The sequence below is a fragment of the Hipposideros armiger genome, unplaced genomic scaffold (assembly GCF_001890085.2).
Source record: "Hipposideros armiger isolate ML-2016 unplaced genomic scaffold, ASM189008v1 scaffold_17, whole genome shotgun sequence".
In the NCBI taxonomy this organism is placed as follows: domain Eukaryota; kingdom Metazoa; phylum Chordata; class Mammalia; order Chiroptera; family Hipposideridae; genus Hipposideros; species Hipposideros armiger.
The window spans coordinates 801,823-816,268 of NW_017731367.1; the positions used below are offsets into that span (position 1 = coordinate 801,823).

General features: G+C 56.8%; 1 protein-coding gene across 1 annotated transcript; it reads left to right on the forward strand.

Moving 5' to 3' along the window:
- Positions 1-4,222: 4,222 nt before the first annotated feature.
- B3GNT7 (UDP-GlcNAc:betaGal beta-1,3-N-acetylglucosaminyltransferase 7) lies at positions 4,223-8,923 on the forward strand. Its single transcript, XM_019628022.1, has 2 exons — positions 4,223-4,292; positions 6,243-8,923. Exons 1-2 carry the CDS (start codon positions 4,282-4,284, stop codon positions 7,435-7,437), a joined length of 1,206 nt encoding a protein of 401 aa, XP_019483567.1. The 5' UTR covers positions 4,223-4,281; the 3' UTR covers positions 7,438-8,923.
- Positions 8,924-14,446: the final 5,523 nt, after the last annotated feature.

The window sequence follows — 14,446 nt, forward strand, 5'->3', positions numbered from 1 at the left end:
CACCTTCCTGGTTGTTGGGTCAGTCTTGGCTAGATCAGGATTTTGCTACTGAAGGCAACTCAGGGTCCCTGGCAACAGGATGTTGTCATTTGTATTGATCATATGGGGACCCTGCAAGGAGCCTCTTTTAACTTCCTCCCATCTTCTCTCAACCCCTTGTGACCTGGGCTTCTCTTTGACCCAGTCTTCCCTTGAGAAAGGGCACTTGTCAGACTCCAAACCAGACCACCCATGCTTTGAAAACTCTGTCCTCCCTGCCCCCTGAATTCCCCCGCCCTCCTCTCTGCTAGCTCCTTTTTGGCCTCTTTCTCTTCCTGCTGTGTGCACTGCACCCCTTCACTGAGCATCCCCTGCAATGGATATGGGTGGCTTCCAAGACCAGAGGTAGGTGAAGATGGTAGGCCTCACTCCACACCTCCTCCCCAGATGGTCTATTGCAATGAAATCAGTGCTACCCTACTTAAAGCATCTATTACCAAAAAGCACAAAACAGACCTCCCACCGCTGCCCAGGAGCCTCAGGGAGCCCCACTCTCTGTCCTTTGCAGGAAAGTGTCTCTCTGGTAAATTCAAGAACATGACCAAAGACTGGCTAATCCTCCAATCAGATCATTGCATGGGAGGATCCAGGACCAATTAGAGAAAGTTCTGGAGCCAGGACACTGGTCTGCTGGGTTGTTGGGTTCATTCAGGCACAGGCAGAGGGTCTGTGCAGTAGTATTTCTTGCCAAGCACACATCCTTGACACCCCTTTCACTAAAGGGCAATGACTTCTGACACTTCAGTGCTAATTAACAGGCCTTCTGGTGCAAGTGTAGCCGGCCAGGCTTAAAGCACTGGCCGTGGCTGCCCCTGGAGTATAGACTTTTTTTTTTTTAAATTGGGGAATTGGAGGAGGGCAACAGTGTTGGGAAGTTGGGGAGGGGGACCAGCCAAGTTGTTTGTCTTCAATCTTAGTTGTAGAGGGCACCAGTAGCCATCTGGCTGGCCATGGGCAGCTCATGGCCTCTAAGCTCAAGGTGCTGTGTTACAATCTTAGTTGCGGGTGGGCGTAGCCACCATCTCATATGGGAGTCGAACCAGCAGCCTTGTTGTTAAGAGCCCGCGCTCTATTCACTGAACCATCAGGGTGGCAGCTCAGCTCAAGATGCCAAGTTCAGTCTTAGTTGCAGGCGGGCGTAGCCCACCATCGAACAGGCAGTCTTGTTGTTAGGAGCACGTGCTCTCACCTGCTGAGCCATCCTGCCACTTGTTGGCAGCTCAGCGGCAGCTCAGCTCGGGGCGCAGCATCACTGGCCCATGTGGGAATCGAACCAGTGGCCTGTTGCTTAGAGCTTGCGCTCTTCAACTATCTCTTAACCAGATGAGCCACTCGGCCAGCCCTGGAGTATAGACTTCTGCTCAAGCTTTTTAAACACTAATACCAACTCACACACATCACACAGCTGCAATGAGTAACTGCAGCTGGGGCAGCTCTCCACCCTGCAGCCACTGCCCAGCCACCGAGCGCCAGCCAGCCTCTGTCGGTGGCAGTCTCTCTCCAAGGTGCCAGGACTCCTCACACCCAGCTTTCTGGTTCTCTCAGGCCCAAGTCAGTCCCCCATTGTCAGGTTAAGGCCTGACTCAGGGCAACCTCGGGCCCATCAGCTGTCTCCCCACATCCAAGGGCAAGGCAGGTGTTTGTCCCCAGGTGAGCCTGATTGTGCTTGCCTGACACCAGCAGGGTCTGGATTCCAACTGACTCCGAAGGGGGGTTGGGGGGAGGGGGTGATCTAAACGAAAATGAGAATAAGGATGGGGAAAGGGAAACGGGAGAAGAACAAGGCAGCAGGGATAGGGAGGAGGAAGGGACATGGGAAGGGGGAGGAAGGTGCAAAAGAAGTGGGGGGAAGGAGAGAGTGAGGAGAGAGAGGGGGGCTTCTTGGGGTGCTCCTACATCAGGCCTCACTGAGTTTCCTCTTCCAGGGTAGAACCTCCACCTGAGGGGAGAAAAGGACTGGGTGACAGAGACACCTGGCCCACCTACCACTTCTTGGGACTCTGGCCACTTGCTCCACGAGCTCCTCCCATCCCCCACCCTCCCTCCGAGGCTACTGACAGACCACCCCCCACCCCCCACATCCCCAGATTTCCTGGTTTTGCAGCTTCCACCTGCCTTCAGCCAGGGCTGTGGGCCAGGTTGTTTCCATCTACAGACTGACCTTCGCCTTCCCAGGGCCCTTGCTCAACCACCCTATCTGTGGCTTGAGATAATCAGCAAGAATCCACTAGGGCTCTGCCCACAAGGAGGGGCCAGGACAGGTGGAGTGGGCCAGCTTGGTGCTGACCAATATGTACAGGCCCAACAGCCTGTCAGACTGACAGTGAAAGCTGACCAGGGCCTGGCCTGGTTCCCGCATCCCTTCCCCCACCCCCACCCCACAGTCAGGGACTGAGCATTGAATTGTCATGCATTTCCCCAGCCCGAGCTCCACCTAGGCACAGACGAAATGAATCCATGATGACAAACTGTTCCTCTCAATGGACCAGATTCCACTGGCAAACATTCAGCTGGCCTTGGGCGACTCCCCCAGGTGGCCAGTGGGGTTTCGGGTGGCCCTCCGCGGCAGGCAGCCAGGCCAAAGGAGGCTTTGAGGTGCAGGTCAGACCTCCTTCCTGCTCTGGTACTTGGGAAGGGCTCTTACAATAGATTTTGGGCCCCAGGGTTCTCTGGAATTCTTCCTGGAAGACTTTTCACATTCCCTGATTAGAACTTGGAACATCCAGGAAAATTCTATTGCCCTTTGGAGCTTTCCTCCTCCTCTAGAGGGCTTTTGAGCCTTAAGGCCATGGCTGAAGGGGTTTCTCACTCTGGCTTCAGGGGCCTGGGGCCCAGTTTGGCAAGAGCAGCCTCCTTAGGCTCTCACCACCTACCTCTGACTGTACCTGGGGGCCTCCTGCCCTCCCTTGGTGCCCTTTGGCAGGAGAGTAGCTTCCTGTCACTGCTGCCCTTGAAAGAAGGGTCCAGAGCCTGCTTCCGAAGCCAGGCAGACCTCCTGGGTTTGCTTACTAACTATGGGTCCTGGCCCATTGGCTCTCCCCTCCTGGCACCTCGATTTCCTCCTTTGTAAAGTGGGAATAATAATAGTACGTGCCTCTGAGACTGAGTCAGTCATGCACCGGCCTAGAATTGTGCTTGGCATATTGTAACGGCTTGATGGATGTTAGCTGTTATTCTACTGGATTGTGAAATGCTTCCATTTCAATTCTATGGACATTTTTTAAGGTCCTATGTATGCTCAGGATGGCACCTCAGCATGGAACAGGATTAGAACAGCAGACATCTGGGCGAAAGCAAGACAGTGGAATTTTTATCTGTTGGAGGATTCTGGAAGTCACCTGGATAGGAACACCCATGCCCCAGACCCTGCTGGGCCAAGAACGCTGCTCCAAGTCTGTGTCTAGTGCAGCCCAGCCCCTAGAAGGTGCTGGCGCACGCGTGCTCTCTCTCTCTCTCTCTCTCTCTCTCTCTCTCTCTCTCTCTCTCTCTCTCTCTCTCTCACACACACACACACACACACACACAGATTAATAAAGGCATGGGGACAAAAAGGGTTTTGAGTGAAATATTTGTGGATGGATGAAAAGAAGGGAGGTTTGGCCGGGCAGACAGGCCTTCCCTCGGTGGTGGTGGGGGGAGCTCTCCGAAGAGGGAGAGACCCCAGAGGTGGAGAGGGCCGCTTGGGGGCACAGAGAAGAGTCCTGAACACCTGTCTGCCTCTGCCTCCCCACCAAGGAAAAGTCCAAATGGGGCCAGAGGGGAAACGGCCCTCCAGGGGACATTAGAGGTGGTGTCCCGGATCCCACGCGTCCAGATTGGCTGGGGACTCCAGGGAAGCTCTGCGGAGGAAACGTGTACCAGGGGGCGCAGCCTCCACTCGCGCACCCACGCTCGGGCCAGGTGACCGTGGGCGGTTCCGCGCGGTCCGAAGTCTTGGGCTCCGCCTCCGAGACGTGGGTGAGTCCCGCCTGGCCGCAGCGTGAGGGGCTCGGCTCGCGGCGGCAGGGACACAGGACCGGGGGCGCCGAAGGGGTTAACGCACCTGGGACGCCGCCGCCCCTCCCGGCCCCTCCTCCGGCGGCCTGGAAGAGAAAGTCACCGGGGGCGCGGCCCAGCCTCCGCCCCCGCCCGCTCGGTCCCCGTCCCCGTCCCCGTCCCCGCCCGCCGTCCCTGAGCCGCGCGCCCAGAGCTGCGACCCGCGCGCCCCGCTCCGCCGCCGCCGCCGCCCCGGCCCGGGCCGCCATGTCTCTGGGGTGAGTGGGAGCTGTCGGGCTGGGGGGGGCGTGGGATGGGTGCGGGGACCCTGGGCTTCCCCGGGGGGTGGGCAACAAGGGGACGCTGGGTCCCGGGCGTGGGAGATGCCGCGCTGGGTGCCCGGGGTTGGCCGCAGTTTCCTGGGACAGACGGGCTCGGGCGGTGGCGGCCAGAGATGCCCGGCCGTGCGCGGCGCCTGGACCCGCCAGCCGGCGGCCGGGGCCCGTGGTGCCCGTGCGCTCAGCCCTGCCCGGGGGCCCCGAGGCCCCCAGATCCCACCCCGGGACCTCGGGAGTTGGAGACGCAAGATCTCGCCGGCAGCTTGGTTTCTGCCCCGGTTCCGAGGGCCTCCTGCATCTTGGGCAACCCCGGTCCTCTACCCTCGAGTGGCTCGCCTTCCTCCGCAGAGCTCGGGCCTCCCACCCGCGCGCGTCCCCTCTCCTCCCGTCCCCTTGGGGGCTTTTTCTTACCAATAGAGTGGAGCAGTGCAGGTGGAACCAGCCTGGGGTGGAGGGGCCTCCCCACATCCCCTTACCCGTAGGGGACCCCCCGCTGGACTTCCTCCAGCCCGGCCTCCCGAACTAGGGTGTGGGGTGGAGGGGGAGGCTTCCCTGAAACCCCCGGGGCAGAAGAACCAGAGCGCTGTGCTCCCCCATCCCCTCCAGCGTCCGTCTTAGGTCACACACCCACACCCCAGTACCTGAGATGACCCAATCTTCCTCCAACCCCATGCACAAAAAACTCCAGACGCCATGAGAAAATGTCGCTCCAGTGGGGCTCGAAATTCACTCTCACTGAACCTTCAACAAGTAGTCCTGTGGCCACCCCCAGGCTTCTCAGCAGTGTCCCTGCTTTGCCATAGTGCAGTCTGTCTCTTCTCATCCACCTGCACCTTACCTCTTGGAGGTCAGGGCGGACTCCCTGCTGGCCTGGCCCGGTAAGGCCACATTTTTCTGGCCTGCCCTTCCTGTCAGCCCACAGCCCTTGTGGCTGCACGGAAGAAACCAGGGCAGGTAGCCGGGCACCCTCAGAGTGTGAGCTGGAGAGAGAGGGTCCTGGGGTCCAGGAGCTTGGGTCCCTGGCCCTGGGCCTGCCAGCACTCGTGGCAAAAAGTTTTAATTCCTGCTTCTGAAATGGGTATGATAGGGGTTACCTAGGCAAGGAGTGTCCCTGGAGGGGGTAGGTCCAAATGTGTTCCCCTCCCAGGGCAGCAGAGCCTCTCTTCTAATGGGAAGTTAAGGGAGGGGAGGCGGACTGGGGGAGTAGGAGCCAGTGGTCATGCTAGGAGATGCCCTGGGCTCGCTGTTCTTTTTTGTTGGGTCAGATGGATGGGATGGAGGGGAAGGCAGGCTTCTTCAGGACCCAAGTTAGAGCTTGCTCCCAATGTCCCCCACATATTATTGCGGTCCCTCCCAATGGTTCACCCCAGTGAGTCACTGTGTGTGCACAAGGAAATGAAAACAAACGGGGTGCCATGCCATGCCATGGGCAGGAAACAGGGCAGAGGTCTCCACCAGAGGTTGTCCCTGTAGAACCACAGCGACCCTGACTGCACACTGTGTTGCCAGGCACTTTAGATAGCGCTCCAATCCTGTGCCGTTGTCCTCATTTCCGGAAGAAAAAATCATTGTTAGGAGAAGTTAAGGCAGACCCATTCGAAGTCATTTAGCTTGTAAGTGGCAGGGCCAAGATTTAAAGCCCAGCAGCAGCCTGACCCCACGTGCTGTACTTAAGCTCTGTGCTGTGTGGCTCCCTGGTCCTGGAGGAGGGCGGTCAGGGTAGGAGAGGAGGCAGGACACTCCTCTGACCACTTGAGGCCCTGGGACTTGCGTGTGTGCCCAGGACCCACTTGCCCATCTGGGACTGCAGCTCCACATCTGGGCTCCTGGGATAGTGACAAAGGACTCATCTTCTCACTCCTCTGAACCATTCTCCCCCTATCCCCCCAGGAAGAGAATCATCTACAAGAGTGTGTGCCTGTCCCTGGCCCTGCTAGTGGCCATAGCAGTATTCCAGCGCAGCCTGACCCCCAGCCAGTTTTTGCAAGAGCCCCTGCCACCCACCCCAGGGCCACAGAAGGCCCAGAAACCAAGTGGACACCTGGTGAACCCCAATGATTTCTGGAAGAGCTTGAAGAACTCGGTCACCCCCACGCACATGGCCTTACAGGGTCCTCAGGTCTGGGACGTGACCACCACTAACTGCTCAGCCAATATCAACGTGACCCACCAGTCCTGGTTCCAGGGCCTGGAGCCGCATTTCCAGCAGTTTCTGCTCTATCGCCACTGCCGATACTTCCCCATGCTGCTGAACCACCCAGAGAAGTGCAATGGCAACGTCTACCTGCTGATAGTCGTCAAGTCAGTCATCACGCAGCATGACCGCCGCGAGGCCATCCGCCAGACCTGGGGCATGGAGCAGGAGTTGGTGGGCAGGGGCCGCGGCGCTGTGCGTACCCTCTTCCTACTGGGCACGGCCTCCAAGCAAGAGGAACGGGCCCACTACCAGCAGCTGCTGGCCTACGAGGACCGCCTCTATGGCGACATCCTGCAGTGGGACTTCCTTGACAGTTTCTTCAACCTGACCCTCAAGGAGATCCACTTCCTCAAGTGGCTTGACATCTACTGCCCCAACGTCCGCTTTGTCTTCAAGGGTGACGACGACGTCTTCGTCAACCCCACCAACCTGCTGGAGTTTCTGGCCGACCGGCAGCCACAGGAAGACCTATTTGTGGGTGATGTCCTGCAGCACGCTCGACCCATCCGCAGGAAGGATAACAAGTACTACATCCCCGGGGCTCTGTACAGCAAGGCCACCTACCCGCCCTACGCCGGCGGAGGTGGCTTCCTGATGGCCAGTGGCCTGGCCCGGCGCCTGCATCACGCCTGTGACACTGTGGAGCTTTACCCCATCGACGATGTCTTCTTGGGCATGTGCCTGGAGGTGCTGGGCGTGCATCCCATGGACCATAAGGGCTTCAAGACTTTCGGCATCTCGCGAAACCGCAACAGCCGCATGAACAAGGAGCCGTGCTTTTACCGCTCCATGCTGGTTGTGCACAAGCTGCTGCCCACTGAGCTGCTGGCCATGTGGGGGCTGGTACATGGCAACCTCACCTGCTCCCGCAAGCTCCAGGTGCTCTGACCCCAGACAGGCCACCAGCATAGTTGGAGCTTATGCTCTTGAGCCCCAGAAGTCATGGGGCTGGAGCTGCAATGTCAGGGCACAGCCTTTGGTCCCCTGCAGGGAGGTGGAGCGTTTGGGCCTCATGTGCCCGTAGGTATGGTGGGGTGCAGGTAGCCAGAGGGGGGCCTCCCTCTGTGGACTCTCCCAAGAGTGGAGCTGAGGCTCAAGAATGTTTGGAACTGTCCAGACTGGAAAAGGTCATCTGGGGAGCGAAGCTGCTGGCAGCCCTCCTAACCTAGGTTCTTTGCCTAGCTCCCTCTGACCAGGTGGAAGGCCCTGGTGGCCTCTGAAGGAACCCTGTGCTCAGGTACCTGGGCTAGGCCTGGCCCTAGATGGCTCTGTGGCAGCCCTTTTTCTTCACAGAAGATTCTCCTCCCATGAAATGCCTCAGTCTCCCCAGGGGCCCAAGCGACCCGTTCAGAAGCTCAACCCTGTGCAGGCTCACAGCTCCACCGTGCACCTCCCCCGCACCCTCCACAGTCCATGCCCATGTGTCTCCTGGAGACAGAGCCTCAGAAGACCCTCAGCACCGCCCTCCCACCCACACCGCCCCAGACCTGCCTGAAGTTGGCTGCTCAGCCTCTGTTCCCAGGTGGCTTCAGTCCAGGCTACGTCCCGTAACGCTCCATCTGGCTTCTGTCTGGAAGCACAACCAGCCGCTCTGACTACCTCAGTGACCCTCAGAACCTCTGGATGGGCTGCAGCCCCACCCCCACCCCCTGACACAGGGCCAAAGAGCAGTGCTCAGCCCCCACAGTCACGGTGCTGCCCAACCAGCCTGAGCCGAGGGCCCCCCTACAGCCCCACTGAGGCCTGGCTCCCCGGCCGGAAACCAGCCGTTTTGGTCCTGGAAGTGGACATACCTCTATTACTGTGAAGTTTTATTTATAAAAAATTTGGAAGGAGAAGGCGCCAGGCCTCAGGAGATGGTGGTGTTCTTCCTTTCCTTCATTCCAGCGAGACACCACCTCTCTCGCCACTCTTACCCACCCCCCGGGCACCCTCATGCCCGACAGCCTCCTCCAGAAACCTGGCCTACTTCTCCAGGACCTGGGCAAACCAGCATTTGCCCCAGGGAAGGGATGGAGTGCTCCTTATGGGCCACCCTGCCCAGTTACAGGAGTCCTTGGGGGTGGGTACAGGATGCCACCTTGTATCTCAAGGTGCAGTCACCTGGGAAAAGAGTGAGGAATTAACTCTATTTTCTCAATAAAAAGGGACTGGGTTTTTTCTGGTGTGAAACTTCCTGTTGCCATTTCCATCAGACAGCCTGTCTAGGGCTAAGGTTGCCAGAGATTTCTGAAGACACAGCTTGTTCCTTGTTCTTGGCTGGTGGGTACACAAGGAACCCTTGAAGGGCCTTAGAGGGAGGTGAGTGCCAGGATTAAAGCAGAGGCCACGAGGGCCAGAGTCAAGAAAGATATTCCCTGGATTGGTGGGGGGGGGGGGGGGGTGAGAGACCTGCAAACAGTGCATTCCCATGGAGGGCAAGGCCAGAGTTGCTACTGAGGCTGATGTGACAGGGACGGGTTGGGTCGGGGCATGCAGGGGCTGGTGGGCTCCCTGATGCCCCTTCAGTCAACCTGGAAGCATTAATAAGGTTGACATGAGTCATGGAAACTGGCTCCGGCCACCCGGTGTTGGAGGAACTGCATTATGCAGAGAACCTTGGCCTCACCTGCTTATCTGCAGGGCAGGCTGGGCACCCATCCCCAGGAGGAAGATCACAGGGGGGGGAGGGGGCGTAGTCAGCGAGCCAGCTGCTCCCTGCCTGCGTCCAGCTTGAGCATCGTAAAGGTCAGATGCCCCAAGAAAGCCACTCATTAATGGCTACACTGGGCCTCTCCTCCTGAGGAGTGATAGGAATGGCTGGATCCTAATACAATGCAACATCTAAAAGAGTAGAAGGGGCTGCGAGACTATGGGCATCCATTGTGGACCCCGCTGACTGGGTCCAAGCCTTCAAAAGAAGGAAAAAGGGACATTGCTGCAGCTATTTCTTCCTCCTCAGCACAGATCCCCCCACACCTTCCCACTCAGTCATCTGCCTACATAATTTGCAGGGACCCTGGTTTTAAAAAGTTAAGAATTTCAAGACTGCCACAGCAGAGAGTTAAACCAAACACAGGGAGGGCCCTTCTGAGGCAGCGCCTGGTGACTGCACAGGTCCAAGGGAGTTACCCATCCTGTTTGTCCATCACCCACCCTCTGAGGCCAGGGGCTGCAGAAAGCAGAAGGGCATTGGGGCCTCGGCCTTCCCAGAGCTCAGTCCAGCCAGGACAAGAGCAGTGGACGGACACCCAGGAGACTGGGAGGTGGAAGGCCCACTGACTAGACCCAGGTGGGGGTCCAGAGGCAGCCTTGTGTTCAGCTGCCACCTGAAGGAAGAATTTGCAGGCAGAGGGAAGAGCTTATACACAGGGCTGGAGGGGTGGGGGGCAGTGCACCTGAAACAGAAAGGTGCTCCTCAGAGGCTGGGGCTGGAGCTGGGATGTGCAAAGGGAAGGCAGCTGGGGGGGGTGGGCAGGCCTGTTCTCAGGTCTTCTGGATTGCAGGAGGGTGTTCAGACTTGATCCTGAGAGCAGAGGGGCAAGCTGCAAAGAATGGCAGTGCTGAATGTGCACCCCTTCCTCTGGGCTCCCTCTGGCTGTCTCCAGCTGGTCCCATGGACCGGAGCACAAAGCTCCCAGCATGGGAATTTCCTCAGTCTCTGCCCTCTGCAGGGCCTTGCTCCTGACCCCGTTTCATACCTCAGGGGCCCAGGCTTGGGCTGGCAGGGAGGGCTGGGAGAGCACGTGGGACGCCAGCTTAGCACAACAGAAGGGATGAAGGGCAGGAACCCACTAAGGGGGCAGCTGTGACAGACCCCCAGGGGATCAGGCTTCACCCCTGGGCCTGACAGTGCAGCGGCCTCTTGAAAGAGTGGGCATTTGCCTGTGTTGGAAGAGGAAGGGACTGTCCGGGCTGGGGACCCATGCAACAGCTCAGAAGTGCAAAAAAGCAAGGCATCAGGAGGGACAGCCAGCTGCCCGGTATGGACAGTGTTGGAGGTGGGAGGGGCTGGACTGGAGGTGTCCTGGTGAGAAAGATGCACCTTGCTAGGAGTTAGGGTGCTTTCTGCAGGCATTGAAGAGATATCACAGCTTTCAAAGCAGGGAAGAAACAAGATCAGATGGGGCCCCTAGAAACATGTCCGCAGCCCCCATTGGGGGCATGGGGAGGCAGCCAGTCCCAGGCCCCAGGAACATCAGGCCGGGAACATGGAAACGGCCCCAAGGCCTCCCCACCACACTTCTCCAAATCCTTTGTCCCCTTAGCAGGAAGGGGACTCCATGGAAAAAGGCTAGCAACTGGAATTGCCTGGCGCCGCCCTCGCTAAGCCTAACTGTAACCCAACACCTAACCCAGCCTGCACAGAATACCCCAGCTGATTTGTAGCCCTCAACCAGCTCCTGGCCTCCTGGCCTGGCCTGGCTCTGACCCTCCCACTCAGCTGGCCCTGGTTTCCTGTGGCCGCCTTGGAGTGTGATCTGGCTGCCTTCAAAGACAGCCCTCACCTTTCCGAGGTTTATTGTTGATCATCTTGGGACACAAACACAAAGGACTTTCTGGAAGTTTCCAGACCTTCAGGTATTTACAATCCTGATTCCCAGTAATAATGATAACAATTGCCTTTTTTTTTTTTTAAGTGCTGGGGAATTGGGGGAAGGGGAACAGACAAGTTGCTGTCGTTTTGTTCTTCAATCTAGTTGTGGAGGACGTTGCTTCACTGGCCCAAGTTGGCACCATCATTGCGCTCTTCCCTGGCGAGGTAGATCAGTCGCCGGCTTCTGGACGGCCGCTCACTGCAGCTGCTGGCCGCTCACGCTGGCTGCTGGCTACACACAGTAGCCCATGGCAACCCACTGCCACAGGGGCTGCAGCCCACGCCGTCGCCGGCGACTCCCGGCAGCCCAGCTCCAGGTTGAGCTGTTGTTCAGCATCTTAGCTGCAGAGGGCAGTGTCACTGGCCCTCATATGTGGGATCCGAACCGGGGCCCTCTGGCATCCCAAGCCAGCTCTTAGTTAACCAACGCGCCACTCGGCCGGCCCAACAATTTCCATTTTATGGAGCACATTTGATATGACTGGCACTATGGTAAGCCCTTATTATAAATATGACTACATTTTAATCCCTCATGTACCTCTATTGGCAGAAAATGAAGGGGAGCAGAATATGATCCCTTAAAATATGCCTCTTTGGCATAAGGATTATCTTGAACTGGTTATTTTTGAGAAGGTCAACATAGGAGAAGCTCTGAAAACCAAAGAGAAGTTACTCTTTTATAAGGGGCACTTACATTTATAAAGGAAATCTCCGTTTGTAAGTTTTCCCCTAAATTACAAGAAACTGATCAATGGAGAAGGCAGCAACTTAAATGTAACAGCCTTACCCCATTTACTGTGCTTTCCCTGGTAACTTCCCAAAATTGGTCTGCCCCAACCCAACATCTTCCTTTTGTCTTTGGCTGGTATTTAAGATGGTGGCTTGGGCCATTTCGGGGAGTTTCTTAGTTATCCTGGGTCTCTCCCATGTATACAGAGGGTATATGTTATTAAACTTGCTTTTCTCTCATTAAACTTTTATTATGGGGGGGGGTCTCAGTTAAGAACCTACAAAGGTAGAGAGAAAATTGTTTTTCCTCCCTACAAAATCCTACCTCTTTTTTTTTTTTCCTACTTCTTGTTCTTTTAGGGAGGGTGCAGCTCACAGTGGCCCATGCAGGGATCAAACCGGCAACCTTAGTGCTATCAGCACCACGCTCTAACCAACTGAGCTAACAGGTCACCCCTACCTTTCCCTCTTGGAGCCCACTCACTCCCAAATTGTCTGGAACCTCAAAGGGCTTTCTTAGTCCAAAGAGGGTGTTCTTTGGAAGTCTGAGCTGGGTCTCTCCCTCCACACGGTGGCGCTGTGGCGCCGGCACAGTCCTGTAGCTTTTTTGGCGTCACCCTCCGGGCACAGGCTGCAAGAAACACATGCATCAGATACAAAAATGGTCCTTCTCGTAATCACCCTCACCAACTCAGCCATCCTTCCCCAAAGAGCAGCAGTAAGATAGGGCTGATGGGCCAGTCAGCTGTGAAACCCAGCCAGTTCACTCAGGCTGTCCTGTGGAGCCACCTTTCCAGGCCTTTCCCAACAGTAAATTTTAGTCAATCCCCAGCCTGAATGTGGGAAGCAGGTTGAGAGGGGAGATAGGTCTCAAACTCCGTTTTCCCCAAGGCCTGATGCTCCGAAAGCAAAAATGCTTCCCCTCCTCCCAGGCCGCCAGTTCTGCATTCCAAGGGGCCTCGGAAAGGGGTGGCTTTGTCAGGCCACAAAGGGTTCTGTTCTGCTTTTCCCGCAGGGCAACAGGTGCCCTCTCGGCCACATTTACATAACTAAAAGAGACCCACTCAACGAGCCCTACCCTTAGCAAAGAAATCCTGCTCCTCCACCTAAGCCGAGAGGGGAACTTCTAAAACCCCATTATGCACCCCGGTCCGGTGAAGAAATGGAAGCTCCCAAAACCAGGGTCCCACCCACAGTCGTTCATTTCCCTACTTGAACTAGGGTCTGTGCTCCTAACCCCTCACCCTGTATCTCCCAGGAGCTTCGCCTCCTCCCTTTTTCCTTAGTAGTAACTTCCATATGGATTTGTGGGGGGAGGGTGGGTCCGGAAAGCCCAGAGAATAAAAAATGTTATGTCCAATGAGTGATTGGAAATTTAGTATTTTTGTCGCGCAGGGCTTCCATTGACTTATTCCCCCCTTGGAAAAACCAGTTTTGCCTCAGTTTGCAATTCAATTCCTTCATTCCATATTAATCTGTGCTTTTTGACATCTGTGAACCGGTTATAGCATCTGCTTGCCCTCTTGTGAATAAAATAAATCCTTATTTCGTGCTCATTTTAATATCTCTACGAATTATGAATTTATCTTTTACTGAAAAGTATCTTTTAGCAATTGCTTTTTATATTAAAACAAACACATTCGGGAGTAGAATGCAAATTTTGCATCTTGGAATAAGTTTTACACATTTTAGGTGAGCCTGGAGCTCAATGCTTTCCGGGGGGGGGGGGGGGGGGGCTCAGTCCCGCTGCTCGCCTGAAAAGCCCCCAAGGAAGCTTTGAAAAAAATGCTTGCCTCCAGGACCCAACCCCGGGCGGGTTAGACCCGAAGTCACAGCGGGCGCGAGCCTAGGTGTTCTAAAATAGCTGCCCAGTAGGCTCCGGCGCTCGCCCCGGCGGAGAACTACGGGCCCGGCTGGGGATTTACTGACCCTGCACTGCAGCAGGTTGACTCACTAGGAGCCTCCTTGCGCCTTGTTTTTCTCCGGAGCGGCCGAATCTAAGAGGAATGCCAGGAATTCCTGCCCCCGCCCTCCAGGGGCTTGAAATCGCGGGCAGAAAGGAGTTGTTGGAGGGTGCTGGTGTCCGAGGGCCGTCAGCCAGCCGGCGACCCTTGGGCTTTAGTGCCATCGCTTGGGCTTTAGTGGAGATCATCGAACTTTGCCGTTGGGGGTGGGGGTCGGAGGTAGTGGGGGTGGAATCCACTGGATCCCAGGGGCCTGAGCAAGAGTGCGGGTCGCGGCGCGGCAGGGTCCAAACCCCCAAGCGCAGCATCTGCCAGCGGTACCTACCTGCGGGCCCTCACCGCCCAGACGTGGGTGTGTTGGGCAGCTCACAGACCCGGCTGGACCCGCTCCACTGCGGCAGGCAGGGGAGGTCAAGGGCGCCGGGCAAGGCTGGAGGGCTGGAGGTGTGCCCTGCTGCTGTACAATCCCAGGATAGGGCAGACAGCGCCCCCAACTGACCGCGTAACAGACATCGTGGCAGTAGGACGATTTGAGCTGGTTATGCGAAATCTGTAACTTGTATTTGACTTGTACCCTGAGTCACTTGCGTTAACTAAGGGCATATGTGCCTCAAAAATGCTGGAAAAC